The sequence below is a fragment of the Heloderma suspectum genome, chromosome 2, assembly GCF_057233095.1.
Source record: "Heloderma suspectum isolate Gila_16-S chromosome 2, 16-S_ref, whole genome shotgun sequence".
Taxonomy (NCBI): Eukaryota; Metazoa; Chordata; class Lepidosauria; order Squamata; family Helodermatidae; genus Heloderma; species Heloderma suspectum.
The window spans coordinates 14,244,378-14,266,051 of record NC_139459.1 but is presented as its reverse complement, the minus strand read 5'-3'; the positions used below and the strand labels follow the sequence as shown (position 1 = coordinate 14,266,051).

At 47.3% G+C, this 21,674-nt stretch overlaps 1 protein-coding gene across 1 annotated transcript in view; it reads left to right on the top strand.

Annotated features, from left to right (window-relative positions):
• The window catches only part of LOXHD1 (lipoxygenase homology PLAT domains 1), a 260,472-nt gene extending 247,518 nt beyond the window's left edge, over window positions 1–12,954 (top strand). Inside the window, exons 39-42 of the mRNA XM_084829637.1 lie at window positions 2,912–3,082; window positions 6,638–6,776; window positions 8,472–8,633; window positions 11,917–12,954. Coding sequence (XP_084685763.1) covers window positions 2,912–3,082; window positions 6,638–6,776; window positions 8,472–8,633; window positions 11,917–12,397 — 953 coding nt within the window. The 3' untranslated portion in view covers window positions 12,398–12,954. The remainder of the gene's footprint in view (window positions 1–2,911; window positions 3,083–6,637; window positions 6,777–8,471; window positions 8,634–11,916) is intronic.
• The last annotated feature ends 8,720 nt before the right edge of the window (window positions 12,955–21,674 follow it).

Genomic DNA, 21,674 nt, shown 5'->3' with positions numbered 1-21,674 from the left:
GGACTGGGCAGCCCTTCCAATAGAGGACTGTCCTATGTAAAATGAGACACTTGGCCACCCTACCCCCAAGAGACCCTGAAAGAGAGGTGGGGGGGGGAGTCACAGCTTCCTTGTAGCCTGCTGAAAACAGTAACTAGAGGGCCATCCCCAAAGATACAGGGCTGTCCACTTGTAATTCAAGTCCTGGAGTGCACACAGATGCCGTGGCAAGGCAGCACAGCCATTGGCCTCTGCTGCCAGTTTTGCTTTTCTTCCTGATCCAAGGACCCGCTCCCTCCTGGTTCCATCCCTGGCCTAGCTGTGATTAGTCCAACAGCATGTTCCAGGCTGGGACTGCTGGCTCGCCTTCAGGCATCAGGCCCTCGTCGGCTCCCACCTCAGTCTCCGGCCACTCCTCCTTGCACTGCAAAAGAAATGCTGCAGTCCGTCGCCTTCAAATCCAAGCCATTCAAGTGGGCTCTGGGAGGTCGAGCATTTGTGAGGGGTTTGCTTCTCAGCCTGGGGTCTTCCAGCACACACAAATGGCCGTCTGGGGTAATCCCCTAATGGCCGCCTTCCAGAGCTCCAGGCTTAATTAAGGATAGGCCAGAAAGGCGGCTGTGTGCTGGATCTCTTTCCCCTCCCCACTTTTTCATGTTGCAGTTAAGTGATAAGACATGGCAGGTATGTAATCGAGACAGCGGGGTCATAGAATAGAAGTCATAGAATCATAGGGTTGGAAGGGCCCTACAAGACCATCGAGTCCAACCCCCTGCTCAGTGCAGGAAGCCTGATTCCCATGTGCTCTCCCATCCAAGTACTAACCAGGGCTGACCCTGCTTAGCTTGTGTTTGTTTCCTGGTTTCCACTTGGCTAAAGAAAGCCGATACCTCCTGACATTTCCACATGTTGGGAGAAGTGTGCGAAGAGAGGATTGGACAAGCACAGGCAGGGATGGCCTGATACTCTCCCCTCCCCGCTGCCGACTCCCCAGCAAATTAAATGTTCTTGATTCCTCCCCTGTCACACCCATGTCTTATCATATGCTGAGTACACTAACCATCGCACATTAAATCATCACAAGTGGGCAGAGATGCTCCTTTACACCAGGCCAAGCTCTTCTGTCCGTCTAACCCAGGATTGCTTGCTCTGACAGGCAGTGTCTCCCCAGGGTCTCAGGGAGAGAAAGCTGTCTTTCATATCTTGGCTGAGAGGCCAGGGAATGAACCAGGGAACTTCGGAACATCAGAAGATGCCTTCTACTGAGGCAGACCATTGGCCCACCTAGCTCAGTATTGTCGACACTGACTAGCAGCAGCAGCTCCACAAGGTTTCAGACGGGAGTCCTTTCCCAGCCCTAACTAGGGAAGCCAAAGACTGAGCCTGGGGACTTTTAGCATGCAAAGCATGCACTCTTCCAAAGAGCTATGGTCTTCCCCTAAAAATAAAAGGCTCCTGTCCTCATGGCTCTGAGTAAAGGGCTAATTTAAACAGGAACACAGGAAACTACCTTATACTGAGCCAGACCCTTGGCCCATCCAGTGGTCTATTTAGCCCAGTATTGTATACACTGCCTGGCAGCAGCTCTCGAGAGTTTCAGGGTGGAGTCCATGCCAGCCTTACTTGGAGATGTTGTGGGTTGAACCTGGGACCTTCGGCATGCAATCCATGCGCTCTACCCATGAGCTATAGTTACTCCCTGATTTTCATTTTGACCATTTGTTTTTCATTTACAGCTGGAGTACTTTTCACTCATTCACTGAGGGCATCTCTAAACCAGCCTAAAATCCTGCATTTAAAACGGGGCTTTCTGCTTCCGTTTTAAATGCAGGATCTCAACAACTCCCTTTTTAACGTGCTTCCTTTTTCCCCACCCCCTTCCCCCTCCTTCTCCCCGTATCTGAGTCTTCCATTATCTTTCTTTGATCTCACTCCTCTTCTTGCCGCTTTTCCTCTTTTCACGGAGGAAGCTCAAGCAGAACACAACGGGGTAATTTGATAGCTCATTATCGGCGATCTATTTAAAAATGGAACAAAGGGCATTTCATGCAGGAGATGCCTTGGAGGTTCATGGCGTCATGTAAAGAGCCTGCAAACTTCCACGAGGGAGCCATCTGAATCACAGGATAAAAGCTCCATGTGAAGAAAGCCCATATGCGTGTTTGGAGAGAGGGAAAGAGAGATCAGAATTGTGACTGCTGTCTCTGCTCCTTACCTTCACACAACCATCAGAAGCTCAGGACAGACCCTATGCACATGCAGTGGGATGAAAGTAGACGTTCTTCTTGTGATCTGGAACCCTACAAAAAGGTAGGGTCCCTGATCACAGAAAGAAAGCCTGTGCACATACGGTTGTGCACATGGGTGTGCTCTCTTTGGATCTTTGGCTGAAGAAGATTGGGGAGCCAGCCAGCACCGTCCTTCTCTTCCCCTCCTCCCAGTGGAGGCTGGCAGCTCCGATGTCAGTGGGGTGATGAATCTGCTCTGGGTTTCAGTCAGAACCAGTCAGAACTCTAAAGGAGCTATCCGAGGTGTGAAGCATGTTCACCAAACACAGAAATGTGGTGTGAACAAACCTAGAATCCTGATCACGTCCCCTAGAATGGAGGAAATGTTGCCCAGCTGACAAGATGCTAAGCTGCTTCTGTGCACCTCTTCCAAAACTACAGGCGCTGGCTTTCCTTCTAAAATATTTACATACTGAAGTAGCTCCCCGCTTGTCACAACCATGCACCCTAGGCGTGGGTGTCGTTCGTCTCTGTGGTGAGGCCAGCCCTGAGAGCAGGAATTTCTGAGTCAACCCATAGGTTGCAATCCCCTCAGAGGGACAGCTGCATCCTCTTTATTGCTGTTGTCAGTGACAGTTACCTGTAGGTAGCAGCAACCTGACTGTTTCTTCTTCCCAAGCAATAAGATGCTTCCTTTCCCGCAGGAATCGCCCCTGGCTGGCACCTGGAATACATTGACGTGGAAGACTCCATCATAGACAAGATGTTCCGCTTCCAGTGTGACCGCTGGCTGTCAAAGAGCGAAGACGATGGGCAGCTCATACGAGAACTGGCTTGTGCCAATAATGACATCCTGGAACTGAAGGAGCGTACCTGTAGGTCTGATGGCAGGGCTTGGCTGAGGAGGGAGGGAGATGGGACTCTCCATCATCGACGATCTGTATTTATTCAGCACTTTAAAAAACCAACCCCCCCCCCCCGATCTTGCTCTTGATAGCCATTTTCAGGGGCATTTCTAAGCCTTGGCCCATAGGCCTCCAAATCTATTTCCCAGGCCCTGGATCTATTCTACAGAGCTCTGAGGGCTTTTCTACAGGAGGCTGTTAATCACTGTAGCTACTTTTGGTTTCGTCTCAGCATTGAGAGCCAAGCTCTACGCAAAGAGCTTTCCCTTTCCTGCTTTTCCGCTATGTAACCTCTAGGAAGAGCTGTGCTATAGCGGAATAGCTCAAATACACAAGGAGAAAAAGCACCATTTCCCCCGTTCTTAGATAATACCCCATTTTCCCCGTTCTTAAAACCCATCAGGAGAGTGCTCTGAAAAAAGAGAAGGGAAGCTGGAGGATCATGATGTCATCTAAAGAGCTTTGAGTAAGGAATCATGAGTGCACAATAAATGCTGTGTGTAGAAAAGCTCTGAGTCTCCATTGGTGCCAATGGAAGTTCTTTTTCTCAGCTTTCTTGACACGCAGGAGGCAATTTTCAAGGGGGATTACAGCTGGGGAGGAAAATACTAGTTTCTTCCCTTTCCACACACTGCAACCCCCCACCCCTAATCTTCCCCAGCATGGCAATTAAATAAGCTTAGAAATAAACTCTTTTTCCATGAGTTTGGGATGATCTAGGTCAGGGTGCAAAGTAACTGAAGAATGTGAGATGATCTGGATGAGAAATTGACTGCCCTTGTCTCCTGTGAAATCGACTGCCCTTGCCTCCTGTGAAATTTAAATCAAATAAGTCCTAGTCATTATTTCTGAATGTACATATGCATATATTAATTAGCATATGCAGATGTGATGCAGTTTTGTGTCTTATGGGCCTGGGCCCTGAATCCCTTATGTGCCTAGCAGTGCCCCGCACCACCTTCTTAAAAGTCATGCTGGGCCTCTTGCAGCATTCTCCATGTGGAGAAGTGACATGCAGAGAAGCGGGCAATGGGGCCACACCACTGCCACCCAGCACTGGACCTGCCACTCATGCCGCTCTCTGGATGTCCGTGTATTGATGCAGACATCCAGTGGAGGCTGGTGGCTCCGATGTCAGTGGAGCTGTGAATCCACTCTGGGTTTCTTTCAGAACTAGTCAGAACTCTAAAGGAGCTAGCCAAGGTGCTGAGCCCTATATGTTCAGCACCCTGGATAGCTCCTTTAGAGTTCTGACTGGCTCTGACTGAAACTCAGAGTGGATCCACCTGACATTGGAGCCACCAGCCTCCACTGCAAACATCTTAAAGAAGAAGCCTATGCTTGAATAACTGCTCACACATAGACTTCCATGGGACTGGGACCCCTGCACCATTGGGGGTCCTGATCAGGTGGGAGCCTACATCCAAAGAGGGCTCATATCTTAATGGCTGTAAAACAAAACAAAGCATAGGAAAGGCAACTGTAGAAATTTTACAAGAGCTCATGAAAGGAATCAGTCAGACCTGTGTAGTGATTCTTAATTTTAAAATGGTGATGCTTATTTCTGGCTTACTATGAACCCAGGATAGAATAGGGATGTATGAAAGTCACTTACCTTTCCACGTATTATGTTGATTGTGGGGGGGGGGGAGGCGTTCTGTCCCTCCCCCCGGAATCCTTGACAGGGGGGGGAGGCGATCTGTTCCTCCCCCCCGGAATCCTCCACGGCCAGCTGTGCTCCGCAGCAGCTCCGCGGAGCAGCCAGCCAGGCCCAGGCCAGAGCCGTCCGCAGCTGGATTTCCGGGCGCGGAGGGCTCTGGGTAAAAAAAAAAAACCCAAAAAACTGCGTACGCAAATGGCGGCGGCTACAGCCGCCGCCATTTGCATTCCTTATTTTTGGCCGCCACCTGGAACATCCGCCCCAGGTAAGTCTCGTCCCGGGGGGGGATCCGCGGGGGGGCGGGGGGGCAGGCCATTCCGCCACAGATTTCGGGGGGCCGAATACACTGGCATTCGGCCTCACCGAGATCCATGGCGGAATTCTCTGACATCCCTAGGATAGAACAGGCATTCAGATGCTTATTCGAGGCAGAAGATCCTGTTCCAGTGAGTGCACCCCACCCCACCCCACTTGTCAGAATAGACAGTATTAAGCTAGTTGGACCAAATATCTATGGGCCAAAACAGACAATACTTTAAATGTGTGTCTAGCAGCTATGCCTTTTTAAATTATTATTATTATTATTATTACACTACAGTAGGCATGGGCCCCCCAATCTGGATCAGGTTCCTAGAGTGGGGAGTAGGGGAAGGCTTTTAAGATCTGGATTGGGCCCCCTACTCTACAGTAAAAATTGAAAAAAAGACATAACTGCTAGACACACATTTAAAGTAATGTCTGCTTAGGCCTTGAAACTGGGGCTTAAGAACATCAGAAGAGCCCTGCTGGATCAGACCAAGGGTCCATCCAGTCCAGCATTCTGTTCACAGAGTGGCCAACCAGCTGTCGACCAGGAACTCACAAGCAGGGCATGAGTGCAACAGCACCCTCCCACCCATGTTCCCCAGCAATGGGTGAACATAGGCATACTGCCTCTGATACTGGAGGTAGCATATAGCCATCAGGACTAGCAGCCATTGATATCCTTCTCCTCCAGGAATGATTTAGACATTACACAGCAGCAACTGTGCAGCAGAAAACCATAGGTTATCTGGACTCTCTAGTGTGTGCATGCATATGGTACGCATATGCATATGGTATGCATGTACACTAACATAGGTTTGCCCCCATTTGTTATTTACAGACAGTTTACTTTTTCAAGTTTACATTTAAAGACATCTTGATTATACACCTAAGAAAAATAATGTGTGGATTGACCCATAAGAGTTCATCATGCTAATCACAAAGAAGTATCTTTATGTCAATGTATTATAGGCCCAATGCTCTTCATGTTTAGACAGAAAAAAAGTCCTACAACTCCCAGCATGGCTGGCTGGGGAATGCTGGGAGTGTAGGACTTTTTTCCTGTCCAAACATGCATAGGGTTGCACCCTAAAAATATTATCTGAATGTCAATATTATAATCACTGTCATCTTTATCATGGATTAGGTGGGGGCTACAGATGTTAACTCCAGGAGATGTTAAAGAGCTCAGATCTTCACTTCTTTGGGATTTTTAAAAGTTGTCCGGTCTGCTCTGTGTGTGTGTGTGTGTGTGTATGTATACACACAACACACATTGGGCTGGATCCAGTCTTAGCCATACTTAAAGTAGCCCCTTTGAAGTGAATGGGACTTAGTCATGACTAACTTGCCCCATTGATTTCAATGGGCCTACTCTAAGTAAGACTAAGTCTGGATCCAACCCATCATGCACTACCATATAATTACTCCAGTTTTAATAGCAAATCAAGCAGGAATCATCTACTACTGGAAATGTCAGCTATGGAACAGAAAAGGTTTGGGGGCTTCATTTCCTCTCTCTGCCACCCAGCTTTAGTGTCTGCTATCTTTTGACTTTCAAGCTTATGAGATTGTGACCATCACCAGTGATAGAGAAGATGCAGAAACCAAGGAAAATGTCTTGCTTATTTTCGAGGGGAAGAAGGGACGTTCCAAAGAGTTCCTGCTGGAGAATTCCTCCAAAAAGAGGAGGTTTTTAAGGTAGGTGAGATAAAGATATCATATATATGTTGCAATCCTTGGTCCAGGGGTGGACAACTTGTGCTCCTCCAGATGTTTTGGCCTACAACTCCCGCCATAGCCAGCATAGCTAATGATGAAGGATGCTGGGAGCTGTAGCCCAAAATATCTGAAGGGCCACAAGTTGCCCAGCCCTGTTTTAGTGAATTAATCTGCTAGATTAATCAATTAGAAACATTTCAGTTAAAAATAAAAAGGTGTTCCCAATGAATTGCTCAGTCAACAGATCATATTTTTAAATCATTTTTATTAGAAGTACTTATAAAAATTGTAGATCACCATCTTACAAGATGCATCTTCCTGTCTGAGACAACAGGAATTGTCTCTTCTGAGACGCAGACATTTATTCTCTATGAAACCAAATAATGAGGCTTTTTTGTTTAGAAATGTTTTTGTTTTGTTTTGTTTCTCATATGCAAATTTATGCAGGTTTCATCTGTTAATTAATCCATTAATGCACTTCTCTAAGTGTTCAAAACGCATATATTATTTCTGTGATCCATACAGCAACCCTGTAAGGTAAGCCACTATAAAGGTAAAGGTAAAGGTGTCCCCAACCAGTCGTGTCCGACTCTAGGGTGCGGTGCTCATCCCCGTTTCTAAGCCGAAGAGCCAGCGCTGTCCGAAGACGCTTCCGTGGTCATGTGGCCGGCATGACTGAACACCGAGGTGCACGGAACGCTGTTACCTTTCCCGCTGAAGCGGTGCCTATTTATCTACTTGCAATTTCTTGCTTTCAAACTGCTACGTTGGCAGGAGTTAGGACTGAAGACGGGAGCTCACTCTGTCACGCAGCACTCGGGTCTCGAACTGCTGTCCTGCTGACCTTCCGGTATCCCCATATTACAGACGGGGGAGTGGATGTTGAGAGATTTCACTTGCCTAATTGAGTGGCCATGTTTATAGATTTTAAAAAGTAAAAGAGGTAGAAGTAAAAATAAGTATGAATAGAAAAGGCAGAGAATGCATTGTGGAAATTGGTCATTAGCTGCATTTGGAATGAAACAAATCATCTTTATTTGTGGAAAAGGGAACGTTGTGGAACATTCTTGTTGTAACATTCAACTTATTGGAACACCCCCATATTGGAACATACCACTGAAGATTGATATACATACATTTATAATATAGACAACACAATCAAAATACAAAATAATAACTTTCCAGTATGGTGTAGTGGTGAGAGTGTTGGACTGGAAGTCAGGAGATCCAGGTTCTAGTCCCCACTTGGCCATGGAAGCTCACTGGGTGACTTTGGGCCCCATCACAGACTCTCAGCCCAATCTACCTTACAGGGTTGTTGCTGTGAGGATAAAATGGAGTGGAGGAGGATCATGTAAGCTGCCTTGGGTTCCTTGCAAGAGGAAAAAAAGTGGGATATAATAAATAAATAAATAACCTTTAAAATCAGGTTATACCAATAAAACTCTGTCTGGTCATTCAGGAAGAGCTTGTTTAAATTTTAAAAATGTCTTCAGCAGATTCTATATATAATCTCCTTGTGTGCGAAATAATTTGCAGGATAATCAAGCTGCTTTTTTTTTTTTTTTTACTGTATTTTACAACCTTGTACAAATTAACCTGTGTCCTCTCATCGTTAGTGACTGTAAGCCTGCGCAATATTAATGAAAGCTGTTTGGGGGGGTTGTCTTACAGAGGAGCAACAGATGTATTCCAGTTTTCTTCCAAGAACGTTGGTGATATCGCAGCCATCTGTGTTGGTCACTGTTCGAAAGATGGAAAGAAATCGAGCGTAAAAGCAGATGTCTGCTGGCATGTTGAGGAGATTGTCGTTACAGAGATGGAACTTCGCAACAAGTAGGCGGCTTGTCGTGAAGACTGCCTGAATGGCAGAGATGGTGTGCTGGACTTGATGGCACATGTGCCTGTGTTTTAAGATTTAAAGGGTTTTGGAAAGCTCTCTGTTTCTGGGCTTTGGAAGGAAAGTCCAAAGCACCATTCTTTTTCTTTCCTTCCTGCATCTGGGCTGAAGGGAGGGGTCCTTGATGATAGGGCTCAGAAACTGCCCAAGCAGCTGGACAGCCTAAGGTGTGTCAGAAGGCTCATCCTGACTGGTGGCAGCCTATCAGAGAGCTGGATGCGCCTGATCTCATGTGATCTCAGAAGCTAAGCTGGGTCAGCCCTGGTTAGTACTTGGATGGGAGACCACCTGGGAATCAGGCTTCCAGCACTGAGCAGGGGGTTGGACTCAATGGTCTTGTAGGCCCCTTCCAACCCTATGAGTCTATGATTCTATGATTCTTTTCTTGGGGAACCCACATAAAGAAGGGGTCCACCAGGAGGAAAGTTATCCCCCCTTCCAGTCTTGTGACACAGCCACATGGCTTTTGCGACTTTTGCGGCTGCCAACCAGCAACAGAATCAGGAGATATATTGAGTCCATTGTGGGCCACCATAGATGTTTGGCTTGGTGAGTCACAAGTCATGTTGGTCCAGACTACAGTCCAAAACATCTCCTAGGACCAATGGCGCTGCGCATGTGCTGTCAGGTACACTTGTGTGGTTCTGTCTCATACTTGGAACAGAACTGGTGGCCCATTTGCCAAAATGGCTGACCACCACTGTTCTAAGTCCAGAACTGAGCCAAGAAGTGATGAGACACAACACTGACTCAACAGGCCAAAAAATAGAGGAAACTCTTGTTGACCTAGCTACATTTACCACCATATTGCCAATCAGACCTGACTTGCGGCCTTGGATAGGAAGGGAAAGAAGAATTTTTCCCCATGACGGCTCCCCCAGCTGACCTCTTCATTTCTGCTCAGTGCAGAGCAATGTTTCCAGAACTGAGAGGCAAAGACTTCGTTCCTGTGTGCCAAAATATTTATTTTTAGAGTCTGTGTAAGAGTGAGAATTATGTGCCTTTAGAAAAAGCACCCACTGATTTCTTTCACATTTGGGGGGCATGCCCCGTTATTAACCAATTCTGGGGAAAGATGAATGAAATAAGTGAAGAAAGTACAGGTTATTCTTTGCCAACAGACCCTAAGGTTATCTTATGATGTTCTCTAAAGTACGTATTAAAGTCTGGCTTAGAATTAGTAATTAATCTGTTGACCGCTGCCAGGATTTGTATAGCAAGCTATTGGAGAAGAGATCATGTTCCTGCCCTATTTCAGAATAGTATTTGAAAATTTAGCACATTGCAGTCATGTTTGTGATCATCTATTTTTTAGGAAGTAAGGAGAGATCAGTTCTGAGGGATTTAGGAGAACATTTATTCTGTTTGTGGCATTTTGGAACAACACATTCCAAGATGCTGTACAATTGTTTTGTATTTTTTTTTCCTTTTGGTTAAATCCAATGTCACACGAATGGACTTCTGCTCATGCAACAGGATGTCCAGTTGCTCTTCTCCCCCTGCAGCCCCCATGCACCCCCCAAATCAGCTGTAAATGGACCCCAAATTCTTCAGGGCAGACTTGGGGAGGGCAGGGGCTGCAAGAGGAAGGCGAATTCCATTCTGCCAGCGATTCCTGTTCCACTGATGGATGGACAACATTAGATCCAACCCACTGTATTTGATTAGTGCATAGTGACATTGACTGGTAAATAGCAGTCTTTTTTCTCTTTTTAAAGGAAGATTAAACCACATCCTCTGTGTTTCTGTGTGAGATATTGTTCTGGGCATGCCTCTTCTGAAGGCTGGTCATTCTGTAGAGCCGCAGCATTAGGAGTGGTTCTCAATCATATCTGATGCAGAGATGGGGCAGAACTACTCCCATCACCACACTCCCCCCTGAAAGCTGACTGGAAGGAAGCAAAGATGAGCTTGAAGTGCTGCCAGTGGAGGCTGCCATCCCTCCCCACAATGCCCTTGGAACAGTGCTAAGCCATGATATAGCACTGTTCCAATGAGGGCACTGTGTGTGGGGGATGGTGGTGGTGGTGACTCCTGGGCCATCAGTAGGAGCTCTGTTGCTGCTTTTGACCATGGCAAATCTATAAGACAGAAAAACAGAAAGTTCTGCCTCCACCAGCTTTCCTCATAAGACAACACACACACGCACACGTAAAACATTACTAGGTTTCCATCCACCTTGAGTGCCATTTTCTGGGTGGAAAGGACGAGGAATACATAAAATAATAATAAATTTTAGCTTGGTGGTAGCTGGAGCAATGAAATGCACAGAGATCAACTGAACAGCCGCCCTCTTTCTGTCTCTCTGTCTTTATTACATTTCTGTACTACCCATTGTCAAAGAAAACTTTAAGTGAGTCCATTTGGGCTCACAGGATCCATTAATGGTTAAATTAATTTCCCATGGAAGCAGTCACAAATCTCTTGCAGTCCCTCTAGCATGCCCCACCTCACGGTTTGGGAATGACTGCATAGGTACTGGGCCTGGAATTACACACATCGCTATTTACTGACAAAGCACAAAATATCTAATTTGAGCAAATGTATTTTGGGCTGCCGACCGTCACACTTCCCCATTCCCATGTGAAGATATATTCCCTTGAATCAACCCATCACGCAACTCATCCTGCCATGGGTTTGGGGATAAGCTTGATCATACAACGTGGAATTTAAGTCAGGATGTTTTAAAGCTGTGCCAAGGAGATTTATTGTTTGAAAGAATAAATTTGTATCCTTATCCAAATAACAACAACAATGCTTCATGCATTGAGCAGGGGGTTGGACTCGATGGTCTTGTAGGCCCCTTCCACCCTATGATTCTATGAATCCATAGACCCACCACAAAATATGGCACCTGTTTTCCAGTGAATGTCATGTAGCAGTCTGGGTGTGTTTGGTTTTGTAGGCTGATTCTGAGATTGGGGTGGGATGGATGGAGTGGACCGAAACTGCAACTATTCAGGGCAGAGGGGGAGAGACTACACAACCAATTAATTTGGTTTCTCTGCCTAGCATGGTCTGGAACTTTGCCAGCCAAAGGAATTTAAGCGAAAGAAGGCTAACAAAACATGCAATCAGACAGGGTTTAGCAAAGCTGACGTAATACTTGTTAGAGAAAAGTATGCCTTGTCTTTCCTGAGAAAAATAAGCTCTCTAAAGCAAAATATTTGGTTGTAACGGTAAACTCAAATTCAAAGTTGTGTTCTGTTCCCCTGGCAGATATTTCTTCAGGTGCAATGCAAAAATCCCATTGCGTGGAAAGCGGGGGGACTACAAAGTCTTCGAGTGTGCCAAGGTGATTGAGAGCTTTGCCAGCAAAGCTCGGAGTCTGGTGCCAGTCAAATACGAGGTGATTGTCGTAACAGGGTTTGAGAAGGGAGCTGGCACAGATGCCAATGTCCTCATCACCATCTTTGGAGTGAATGGGGATTCGGGCAAACGGGCTCTCAAGCAGAAGTTCCGCAACCTCTTTGAACGTAGTAAAATGAATCGGTTTTACCTGGAAATCCTTGAACTCGGAGAGCTGAAGAAAGTTCGGATTGAGCACGACAACAGAGGGTTATCTTCCGGCTGGCTGGTAGAGCGGGTTGAGATCACCAACTCTGCTACAGGTGTCACCACAAACTTCCCCTGTGGGAAGTGGCTGGACAGCAATAGAGGTGATGGGCTAACATGGAGAGAGCTGTTTCCGAGGAACTGAAATGTCCAGTTGTCCAACGTGTTTATGCCTGGGCTGCTGGTGGGATTTCCAATCTATTCCCTTTCTTTCCCATCCCAAATTAAATTTCAAATCATACCAATTTGGGGTGACAATGTAAATCTAAACTGATCCACTTCTTTTCATTTCAACGGGTTTCTGATATGGAATTTTGGCAATGTAATGTTTCACAAGAAATATGTGTCCATCTAGCAAAATCTTCATTCTTCACTTCATTCAAAACTTTTCCTCTGCCCCCCCTTTTTTTGTAAAACTTCCCTGACCAACCCCCAAATAGGTTTAAATTCACATCACCTGCTGTCTTTATAGAAATTTAACTGTGAGAGCCTGCTTAAAATTTCAAGACAAGTACTGAGAAAATTCTCTATATTTCAGTGTTTTTAACAATGAGTGTTATTTGGTTTACTATTTTGTAAAACTTTAAAAAAAATGTACATGGAAAGTAAAAGATGCTTTTTCCTGATTAATGTGTGCTATGGGGCCATTTTAACTTTGCCAGATTGTATGCTAGGTCTTAAACACTAATAAAGTTGTCTGTGAAACAGTTGTTTTATTTTATTATAGGTAGCATAAACGAATTCCTACTGATGAGCTGGTCACTCGATCCAGAGTTCTAAATGTGCTGACCTAGGGTTGGCTGCCTGCAGTTAAGTTAACAGAGAAGTCTCTAGAAGTGAGATCCAACTGAATAACTCAGTCTTCCCCAACTTGGTGCCCTCCAGACTATTTCGACTTCAACTCCCAGAAGCCCCAGCCATGTGTAGCCAATAGTCAGAAGTGCTGGGATTTGTGGTCCAAAACATCTGAAGGGCACCAGGTTGAGGAAAGCTGGTGTAACCCATTGATACCCCATTGATTTTGTGGATTCCCCATTTTGTCAATTGATGCCCCATTGATTTTGTTAAATCAATGGGTATCGCGGATTGGCAGGTGACTTTCATTCTGTCATCCACTCATTGACAGAATTGGATTTTTTTTACCAGGATTTTGTTCTACTTCCACTAATTCGCATTAGTGGAACTGTGTGGAATCCTCATGGCTCAGAAAATGCTGGTCTGCTGTGGAATTGGCAGGTTGGATTAATAGAAATCCAAACTCATTGGAATCCATTGTGGATTTCTCCAGCATCCTAGCCCCAAGTACATCATGTGCTGTAGGTTAATGGTAGAGTACATGCTTTGGATGCAAAAGTCCCCAAATTCAGTCCCCCGGGCTGTCTGCTTAAGTGTGGCTTTTTCATAGTGTTCATCTTAATAGTTCATCTTCATTTCCTGTGCTTTGGTCACAGATGTCATCCAGGTCTTCATTATTGTTATTGTATTTTTAACGTCAGGATTTACCCCCTTTTCTTTTAAACATGGCTGCTGTTAAGCCTTGTTGATGGTTAAGCAGTGGAGGCTGGTGGCTCCAATTTCAATAGGGCAGTAAATCTATTCTGTGTTTAGTCACAACTAGCCAGAACACTAAATGAGCTATTCAAAGTGCTGAGCCTTATCCCCAGAATGGAATGAGCACCTTGGATAGCTCCTTTAGACTTCTGGCTGGTTCTGACTAAAACCCAGAATGGATGCACAGCCCCACTGAAATCAGAGCCACCAGCTTCCACTGTTGTGAAGTGTCAATGGAACACCTTTTATCAATACATTTTTAAAACAATCTCAACAGAGGGAAAGACCCTTCTCCCTGAGTCTTTGGAGAGTTGTTAGGGTATATGGTAGCCTTCCGCAACTTGGTGCCCATCAGAGGCATTGGACTACAACTCCCATAATTCTATGGATGTTGCAGTCCAACACTTCTAGAGAGGACCGGCAGGGCTGGTGTCAAGGGTAGACGTGGCTGGGCAGCTGCCAAGGACCCACACCCCAGCAGAGGCACATGGACAAGAGCCCCCTGGAGTTGGTCCTCCACTTCGCCATTGCAACCTGCTTGTTCACCAGCCTTGCTGGTGCTCTCTACAAGTGTTGGTCTGCAACGGCCATCATCCCCAGCCAGCATCACCAATGGCCATGCTGGCTGGGAATTCTGGGAGTTTCAGTCCAACACATCTGGAGGGCACCAGGTTGGGGAAGGCTAGTATACAGTACTGGCCTAAGGGCACCTCTGGGGATAGTCAACTGCCTCTGAACTCGGAGGCGACCAACTATCCAGTGCAGGGTTGTGTCACATTTCTCTTGCTCCCCTTTTTCCTGATGCACTCACACACACAAATAGAGAGGCTTCGGTCTCATGCCTTTAATTCGTTATCAACGGGTTCATTACAGATGCAAATCCTCAAAGACTCTCAGGCTACAAAGGAACGCCTCCAGGGGATTCAGATGGGAACACCATTGCCTGCAGTTTGAAGTGAGGCTTGCTGGCTGGACTAACTTAGGGAGGGATGTCCTGCCCTCCCAGTGATGCCTCCCTCCCTCGCCTCTCACGCATCACTAATCGGGTTGACCGTCTGAGCTCTGCCCCTGACGTTTCCCTCTTAGCTCTGCGCCGCAGTCTAGCATCTCTTAGGTCACAGCCCCCGCTCTCCTCCTCCTCCTTCTCCCAGCTTCTCACAGAAGGGGGCAAGGGGGGGGGGCTTCAGGCCGGGTCATCTGGGCTTTAGTAACCTGAGAAGCATGCCTACCCATATCTGAACTGGCTTGGGAAAATGCATTCCCTGGTTCTGGCTGTTCCTCTTCTGAGTTTGAGCTACTAACTATCTCCCTACGCTCAGAATCAATCCTGACAGGTGGGCAGAGCACAGAGGGGATCATTGCCACACTCTGGCCACCCTGTGTTTGCAGCTAGATGGCCGATTTCGGCTGTCCAACTGGGGTACCTCGGAGCAGTAGAGGGAGGCCAGATGGTGCATAGGAAGCATCATAATAGTGCTTCTGCCTGCTCCGCCCCAAGGAATTCCCCCTTTCCCCCCACTCCATGCTGCTCTTACAAGCGCGGAGCTGGGGACAAACAGCGCTATCTACAAGGCAGCAGGGGAGGGAGCAGGGAGGCATTTTTCTGGGAACCAGCCTCAGAGCACTGGCTCTGAGCTCGGTTCCCATAGAACGAAAAGTCCTATGGCCATCTAGCCCCTGTCTAGCAGCCATAGGATTGTGCCCTCAGTGGATCAATGACTCACTACAAGACAGCTTTGTATGTTCTTCTGAGCCATTGTTGCACCCTCAGATGTGTAGATTGCAGTAATTTTGCAAGGCTGGCTCCTTGCACGATTTGGTCTGTGGAGGATTCTGCTAAGGACCTGCTGGTGGAGCCTCTCCCAGGAGCAATGTGGCATCAGACCAGCAGCAGTGAGTAGCAACAGCACTCTGATGGAGTGGCTGTTTAAGTGTCCCACAATGCCATGGAGCGATGGTATGTTGCAGCCACCACAGGCCATTTCAATGGTGGCTCCCGGAAACCCAACACTCATTGCAGTGCTGGAAAAATGGTGGTTTCAACAAGGGGAGTTGGCATCAGCAGCAGAGACTCTGTTGGGGCACTGGAATGCTGGCAGCTGCCCGAGTGACACAAGGATTCCCTCCAGGATGCTACGGGACTCAAGGGTCTTGGCTGCACTGAATGTAGGTACCCGAGACCCCAAACAGGCCTCCCTACAAAAGCTCCTTACTTAAGGTGTGATATAAAGTCCATTCAGAGCAAGGATCAGGATTCTTGCAGAGATCAAGAGCAGAACCTTGCTTGAGCAAGTCATACAAAACTGTCTCCATTCCCTTCTTCTTTCTGCTGCATTAAACTTTTGACTTTTCCCCTCCAGAGACCCTTTCCCATTGCTACAACAACGAATGCTGCAAGCGTAATAAGATTCCCATGGAACTTTTCCAGTGGAAGGATTTACATATATTTCTCTAAAATGAACGCATTCTTGGCAAAGGAAAATGGAGAGCTGGGGAGCCGTCAGCTGGTCAGGCATGGAGAACTCATTTGCTGCAGTGACTTTGCCATTTATGAATGCCATTCACTCTTGAGTGAATGGCAGAATGTAGAAAGGATTAAATGGGTGCAACTGGAGCAGTTGAAACTGCAGGCATGGTTCTGCCAGTATAACCCCAATGATGTATGCCAAGATTAAATGCTTTCCTTTAATTGGTTTCTCACATCTGCATCCCACCTTCACATTGAGATGTTATGAACAGGAAGGTTTGAACCCCAGCATCTCCAAGTAGGGCTAGGAAGGAACCCTGCCTGAAACCCTGGAGAGCCACTGTCAGTCACTGTCAACAATTCTGGTCTAGATGGACCCATGGCCTGACACACTATAAGTAAGGATGGAGGAAGCCACCCCCATCAGATATCATTGGGTGCCTGCTGAAGCATTGCCCTTGCTTGAGCCCCCCTGGACCTGTGCTTGAGCCCCCACGAGCTGGCCAAGCCACCCACACTCACCCTGGATCCCATCCTTGAGGGCCTGCCATTTTGCCAAGGGTATTTTACTGGGGGGAAAGGGGGTAATTAAAAATGCACATATTTAAATATGCGCAAATTCAGGCCAGGAAAACTTGATATACATGATATTAGAGGCATAAATGGGCCATTTATACCACTAATATTGCGTCAATCAGCCTTTCCCAGCTTGAGTCGCATTTTAAATTACCTCTTTGTTTCCGTAAATATAAGCTCGGCAAAATGGCAGGAACTCTCGGATGGGTCCAGGTGAGTGCAGGGAATGCCCAGGATGGTGCAAGCAGAGCGAGTGAAGCCCGACGTTCGGTGGGCACAGCCTGGGGGCAAGGGCAGGGGGGAGCCTGACAGACTCCTGGACCCAGTCGGGCATCTGCATCATCGTTAACTATCAGGCAGCTTCCTGTATTCCTATGTAAGTAGAATTTTAGCTTCACAACTTCACTGTGAGTTAAAGCAGCTGAATGGGCCGCGGTGGCTTAGTGGTTAAGACACTGAACTGCAGACTGGAAGGTCAGCAGGAGGACAGCAGTTCGAGACCTGAGTGCTGCGTGACGGAGTGAGCTCCTGTCTTCAGTCCCAGCTTCTGCCAACCTAGCAGTTCGAAAGCAAGAAATTGCAAGTAGATAAATAGGTACCACCTCAGCGGGAAAGGTAACAGCGTTCCGTGCACCTCGGTGTTCAGTCATGCCGGCCACATGACCACGGAAGCGCCTTCGGACAGCTCTGGCTCTTCGGCTCAGAAACGGGGATGAGCACCACACCCTAGAGTCAGACACAACTGGTTGGGGACACCTTTACCTTTTTTAAAGCAGCTGAAAGAGCCCTGTGTGGCTCTTGTGAGATATTCCCCATCTTCTCTGGGGATAATGTGTCCCACTGGGGCCACTTTTCCCAGCTGGTCACCCTCCAGATGTTTTAAGTTACAACTCTCAGAATTCCAGACCAGAGCACCTTGGATAGCTCCTTTAGAGTTCTGACTGGTTCTGACCGAAACGCGGAGTGCATTCACCACCACATCAACATCAGAGCCACCAGCCTCCACCAGCTGTCCCCTCCTTTCCTTAGGAAGATTGCTGGGTAAATGACCCAGAATGGCTAGGAATGGGGGAACCGGGGATGCTCAAGCTGGCCGACATTCCCTAAACACCACTTCATAGCTCATCTCCTCTCACTCCTATTTTTGTCTGTGACATCTTTTTCGTTTTCTTCAAATGGAAAAAGTGTGCATTTTGATGCACATTTTTAGAAAGTGCTCACTTTCCCCCATTGACTAAAAGATGACAATGCATATCTCTTGAAAAATGCACATTTTAAAATGCACATTTTAAAAAATAATTTTTTTGGATGTGATCACAAGCTTGGGAATGTGCAGACCTTTTCCAAAAAATGAACTCCTGTTCGCATTTGCATTTGGGGTTATGAACCAGGCAAGTTTTGATGATTTGCAGACTGAGATGAAATTCTCATCCATCCCTAGAAGTAGCGGAACAAGTGGGACCTGCTGCGATCTGAAGTGCTCTGGTCCTTGTTCCAGTCAGTCAGCCTGGTTCTCCTCCGCAATCTCTCTCCCTCCCACCAGGTTTTCTGCCAGCACTGGCTACTGAGCATGCTCAGTTTGGGCTGTTTGGGTTTCCCCCACCCACCCTTTCGTGGTGGTGGGGTGTGTGTTCTAAATATTCTAATATTGAAATATTCTAATATTTCCTGTACTTTTGCAAATTTTAGGGCTCCCCTGGCCTGCTGGTACCTCCCCCTTTGGTTGGGTGAGGCTGTTTTGACTGCATAAGCAATGGCACTCACACCTAAACATCGGATATAGAGGGAATGATGTCCTTGAGAGTTCTGGATGGGGGAAACCATTGGCATAGGGACAAGACTTCCTGCCCCTCCCAGTTAAGGATGATACAACCCAGGTCTGTCAAAGAAACAACCATTTGCATCAGAGTGAGACTCCAACAGAGAGGGGGAGAGCTTAGCTTTGAACTCTGGAAAGGATTCTCTGGGGCAGCCCGTAGGGTGGGGGTCTGATGTAGGGCAATGCAATGGCTCTCTGATGGAGTATTCAGCTGCACCTATGCTCAACTTCTAGATTTACAAAGAAATCCAAATATTAAAGGAAGGCCATAGCTCTCTCAAGTTATCTCACATTCTGAAGGGAACCAAACCTGGGTAATCTGCCTCTCCCATGCCCCCCACTCTCGAAACTCCTCACTGCTCAGGGAAGTGAGGAGAGCATAACAGTATCGACTGACACAGCCTTCCCATACAACAGCCTTCATGGTCATTGGGGATGGGGATGATGGGAGTTATAGACCAACACATTGAGAGGGCACCAGGTTGGGGAAAGGCTAGATTTGTGCCTTTCACCTTTAATACAAAGGTGGGCAACTTGTGGGCCACATATGGCCTTCACCTGCTTGCTGTGCAGCCCCCGTAAGCTCCAGGGTGTCCCACTCACTTTTCCCTGCTGATCAGCTGACCAGCTGGGCAGCAGGAGAAATGACCAATGTTCTGGCTCAGTTATACATGGTGCTGGGACATAAATCTTGATTGGTATCACTGGATGGGAAGAGGGTACAGGATTTGACCTCCTCCCCAGCAATCTTGATGCAGCCAACACCTCCATTTCCCTGCCACTAAACAATGATCTCAGCTGGGATTGCTGAGGTGTGTGTGTGTGGGGGGGGGCTTTAATCTCCCCTCTTGACATTCCCTTCACCTGATCTCAGCGGATAGGGAGGTGAGGTTTGCAGTGGAGGCTGGTGACTCTAAAGGAGCTATCCAGAACTCTAAAGGAGCTATCCAAGTTACTGGACTTATTTTGGGTTAGGATTCAGCACCTTGGATAGCTCCTCTAGACTTCTGGCTGCTTCTGACTGAAACCCAGAACAGATTCACAGCCTCACTGAAATCAAAGCCACCAGCCTCCACTGGAGGTTTGTGCTTAGGGATGTATGAATCCTACTCACCCGTCCGTTCCAGGGCATCGGCGGTGGGGGGGGGAGGTGCTCCATCCCTCCCCCCGGAATCCTCCCCGGCCAGCTCCGCTCCACCGCGGCTCCACAGAGCCACCGGCCAGGGCCGGCCACAGCCAGAGTTCTGTCTGCGACTGGGCTGCTGCGGCCACAAATGGCAGCCATCGTAGCGGCCACCATTTGCGTGCTTGCAGTCGGCCATGATAGGCTACGTAAGTATTTACATAGCCTATCACGGCAAAGAGCAGGGACACAAATGGTGGCTGCTATGCCATTTGCACCCCTGATCTTTGCTGTGATAGGCCAAGTAAGTATTTACGTAGCCTATCACGGTAAAGGCAGCTACGCAAATGGTGGCAGCTATGCCATTTGCGTGGCCGCCTTTACCGTGATAGGCTACATAAATACGTAGCCTATTATGGCAAAGAGCAGGGGTGCAAATGGCATAGCGGTTGCCATTTGCATCCCTGCTCTTTGCCATGATAGGCTACGTAAATACTTATGTAGCCTATCATGGCCGACTGCAAGCATGCAAATGGCGGCTGCTATGACGGCTGTCATTTGCGGCTGCAGCAGCCCAACAGCAGCCGGCCGGGAGACCAGCCGGAGCTGCTGCCACTGCCACATCCGCCACTGGAGCCGCCACCGCCAGAACAGCCGCCGCATCCGCCACCAGGTAAGCTCCATCCCGGGGGCATTCTGCGGGGTGGCAGGTGGGGGGGAGGCTGCTCTGCCACAGATTCCAGGGGGCTGGATTCTAAAGAATCCAGCCTCACTGGAGTCCGTGGTGGAATTCTCTGACATCTCTATTTGTGCATGTATTTGTGCGTTGTGTGTGTGTGCCCAAATCCGGCCCGGACACACCACCTGGTACAGCCTGTGGCCTTTGGGGTCAAAAAGGTTGCCCATCCCCACTTTCATAGAAAGAAACACCGAGACCGCTATTTTAACCAATTCAGCACCTGCCGTTCATCCAATAGCATCTTTGAGCCCAATCACAACACCATCTGGTACTCCAGGGAAGTCGTTAGCAATGCAATTCATTTTATTAGTTATAAATAAAGTACAAAAAAATCCACCAAAAGTGAATCTAAGCATTTACACAATTTCTAACATCTCTTCAAGTCCCCACCCCAATGCACTATTGCTTTAATATTAATAATAAATATTTTTTTCTAGTTTTATCCTATAAAATAGTCTATGTAGCAAAATGTTGCACAGCACAACAGAACAGCAGTAGGAATACAAAAAAAAAAAGTGGATGATCCATTCACTTTCCTTTGGCATTAAGGGAAACTGGGTATTTATACCACACTAAGTCCTTGGGTGCTATAAAAACAAGGGTGTCCCCATTGCAGTCTAGGTGGTGCATGTTAGAAACATTCTGGAGTCAAATATTAGCCATCGAGAACTGCATTTGATCACATTCACCTCTTGTTAACCCTTCCCCCCCCTTTTTGTTCCCTCTCCCCACTCCGTCTATTGTGTCCTCGACTGTTGAAATGTTGGTTATAAGCTCTGTAACTGTTTTTGCTGGAACAAAAGTTTTCAGTGAGATGGGAGATAGCATAGAAATCATCTACATTTTAGAATACACATAGAACTGCCCCCTCCCCGCCCCATTGATTATCTTTGAACGTGCATGCAGTGGCAATGTAAAGAAACCTTCCCTATGCAAGTACTCTGCCGTGAGCTGTCATCTAGGGAATGTGCTAGCTGGCACATCAAAAGAGTGCAAACACCTCCAGCTGGGATGAAATTCCATTCTACATGATTCCTTTGTGAAGGGGTAACATGCACCACCAACCTGCTTGGCTCTCAAACATTTAGGAAACTGATTTGGGGCTGCTTCGCACACACAGCTGCGGCAGGTAGGTTGAAGAAGGGAT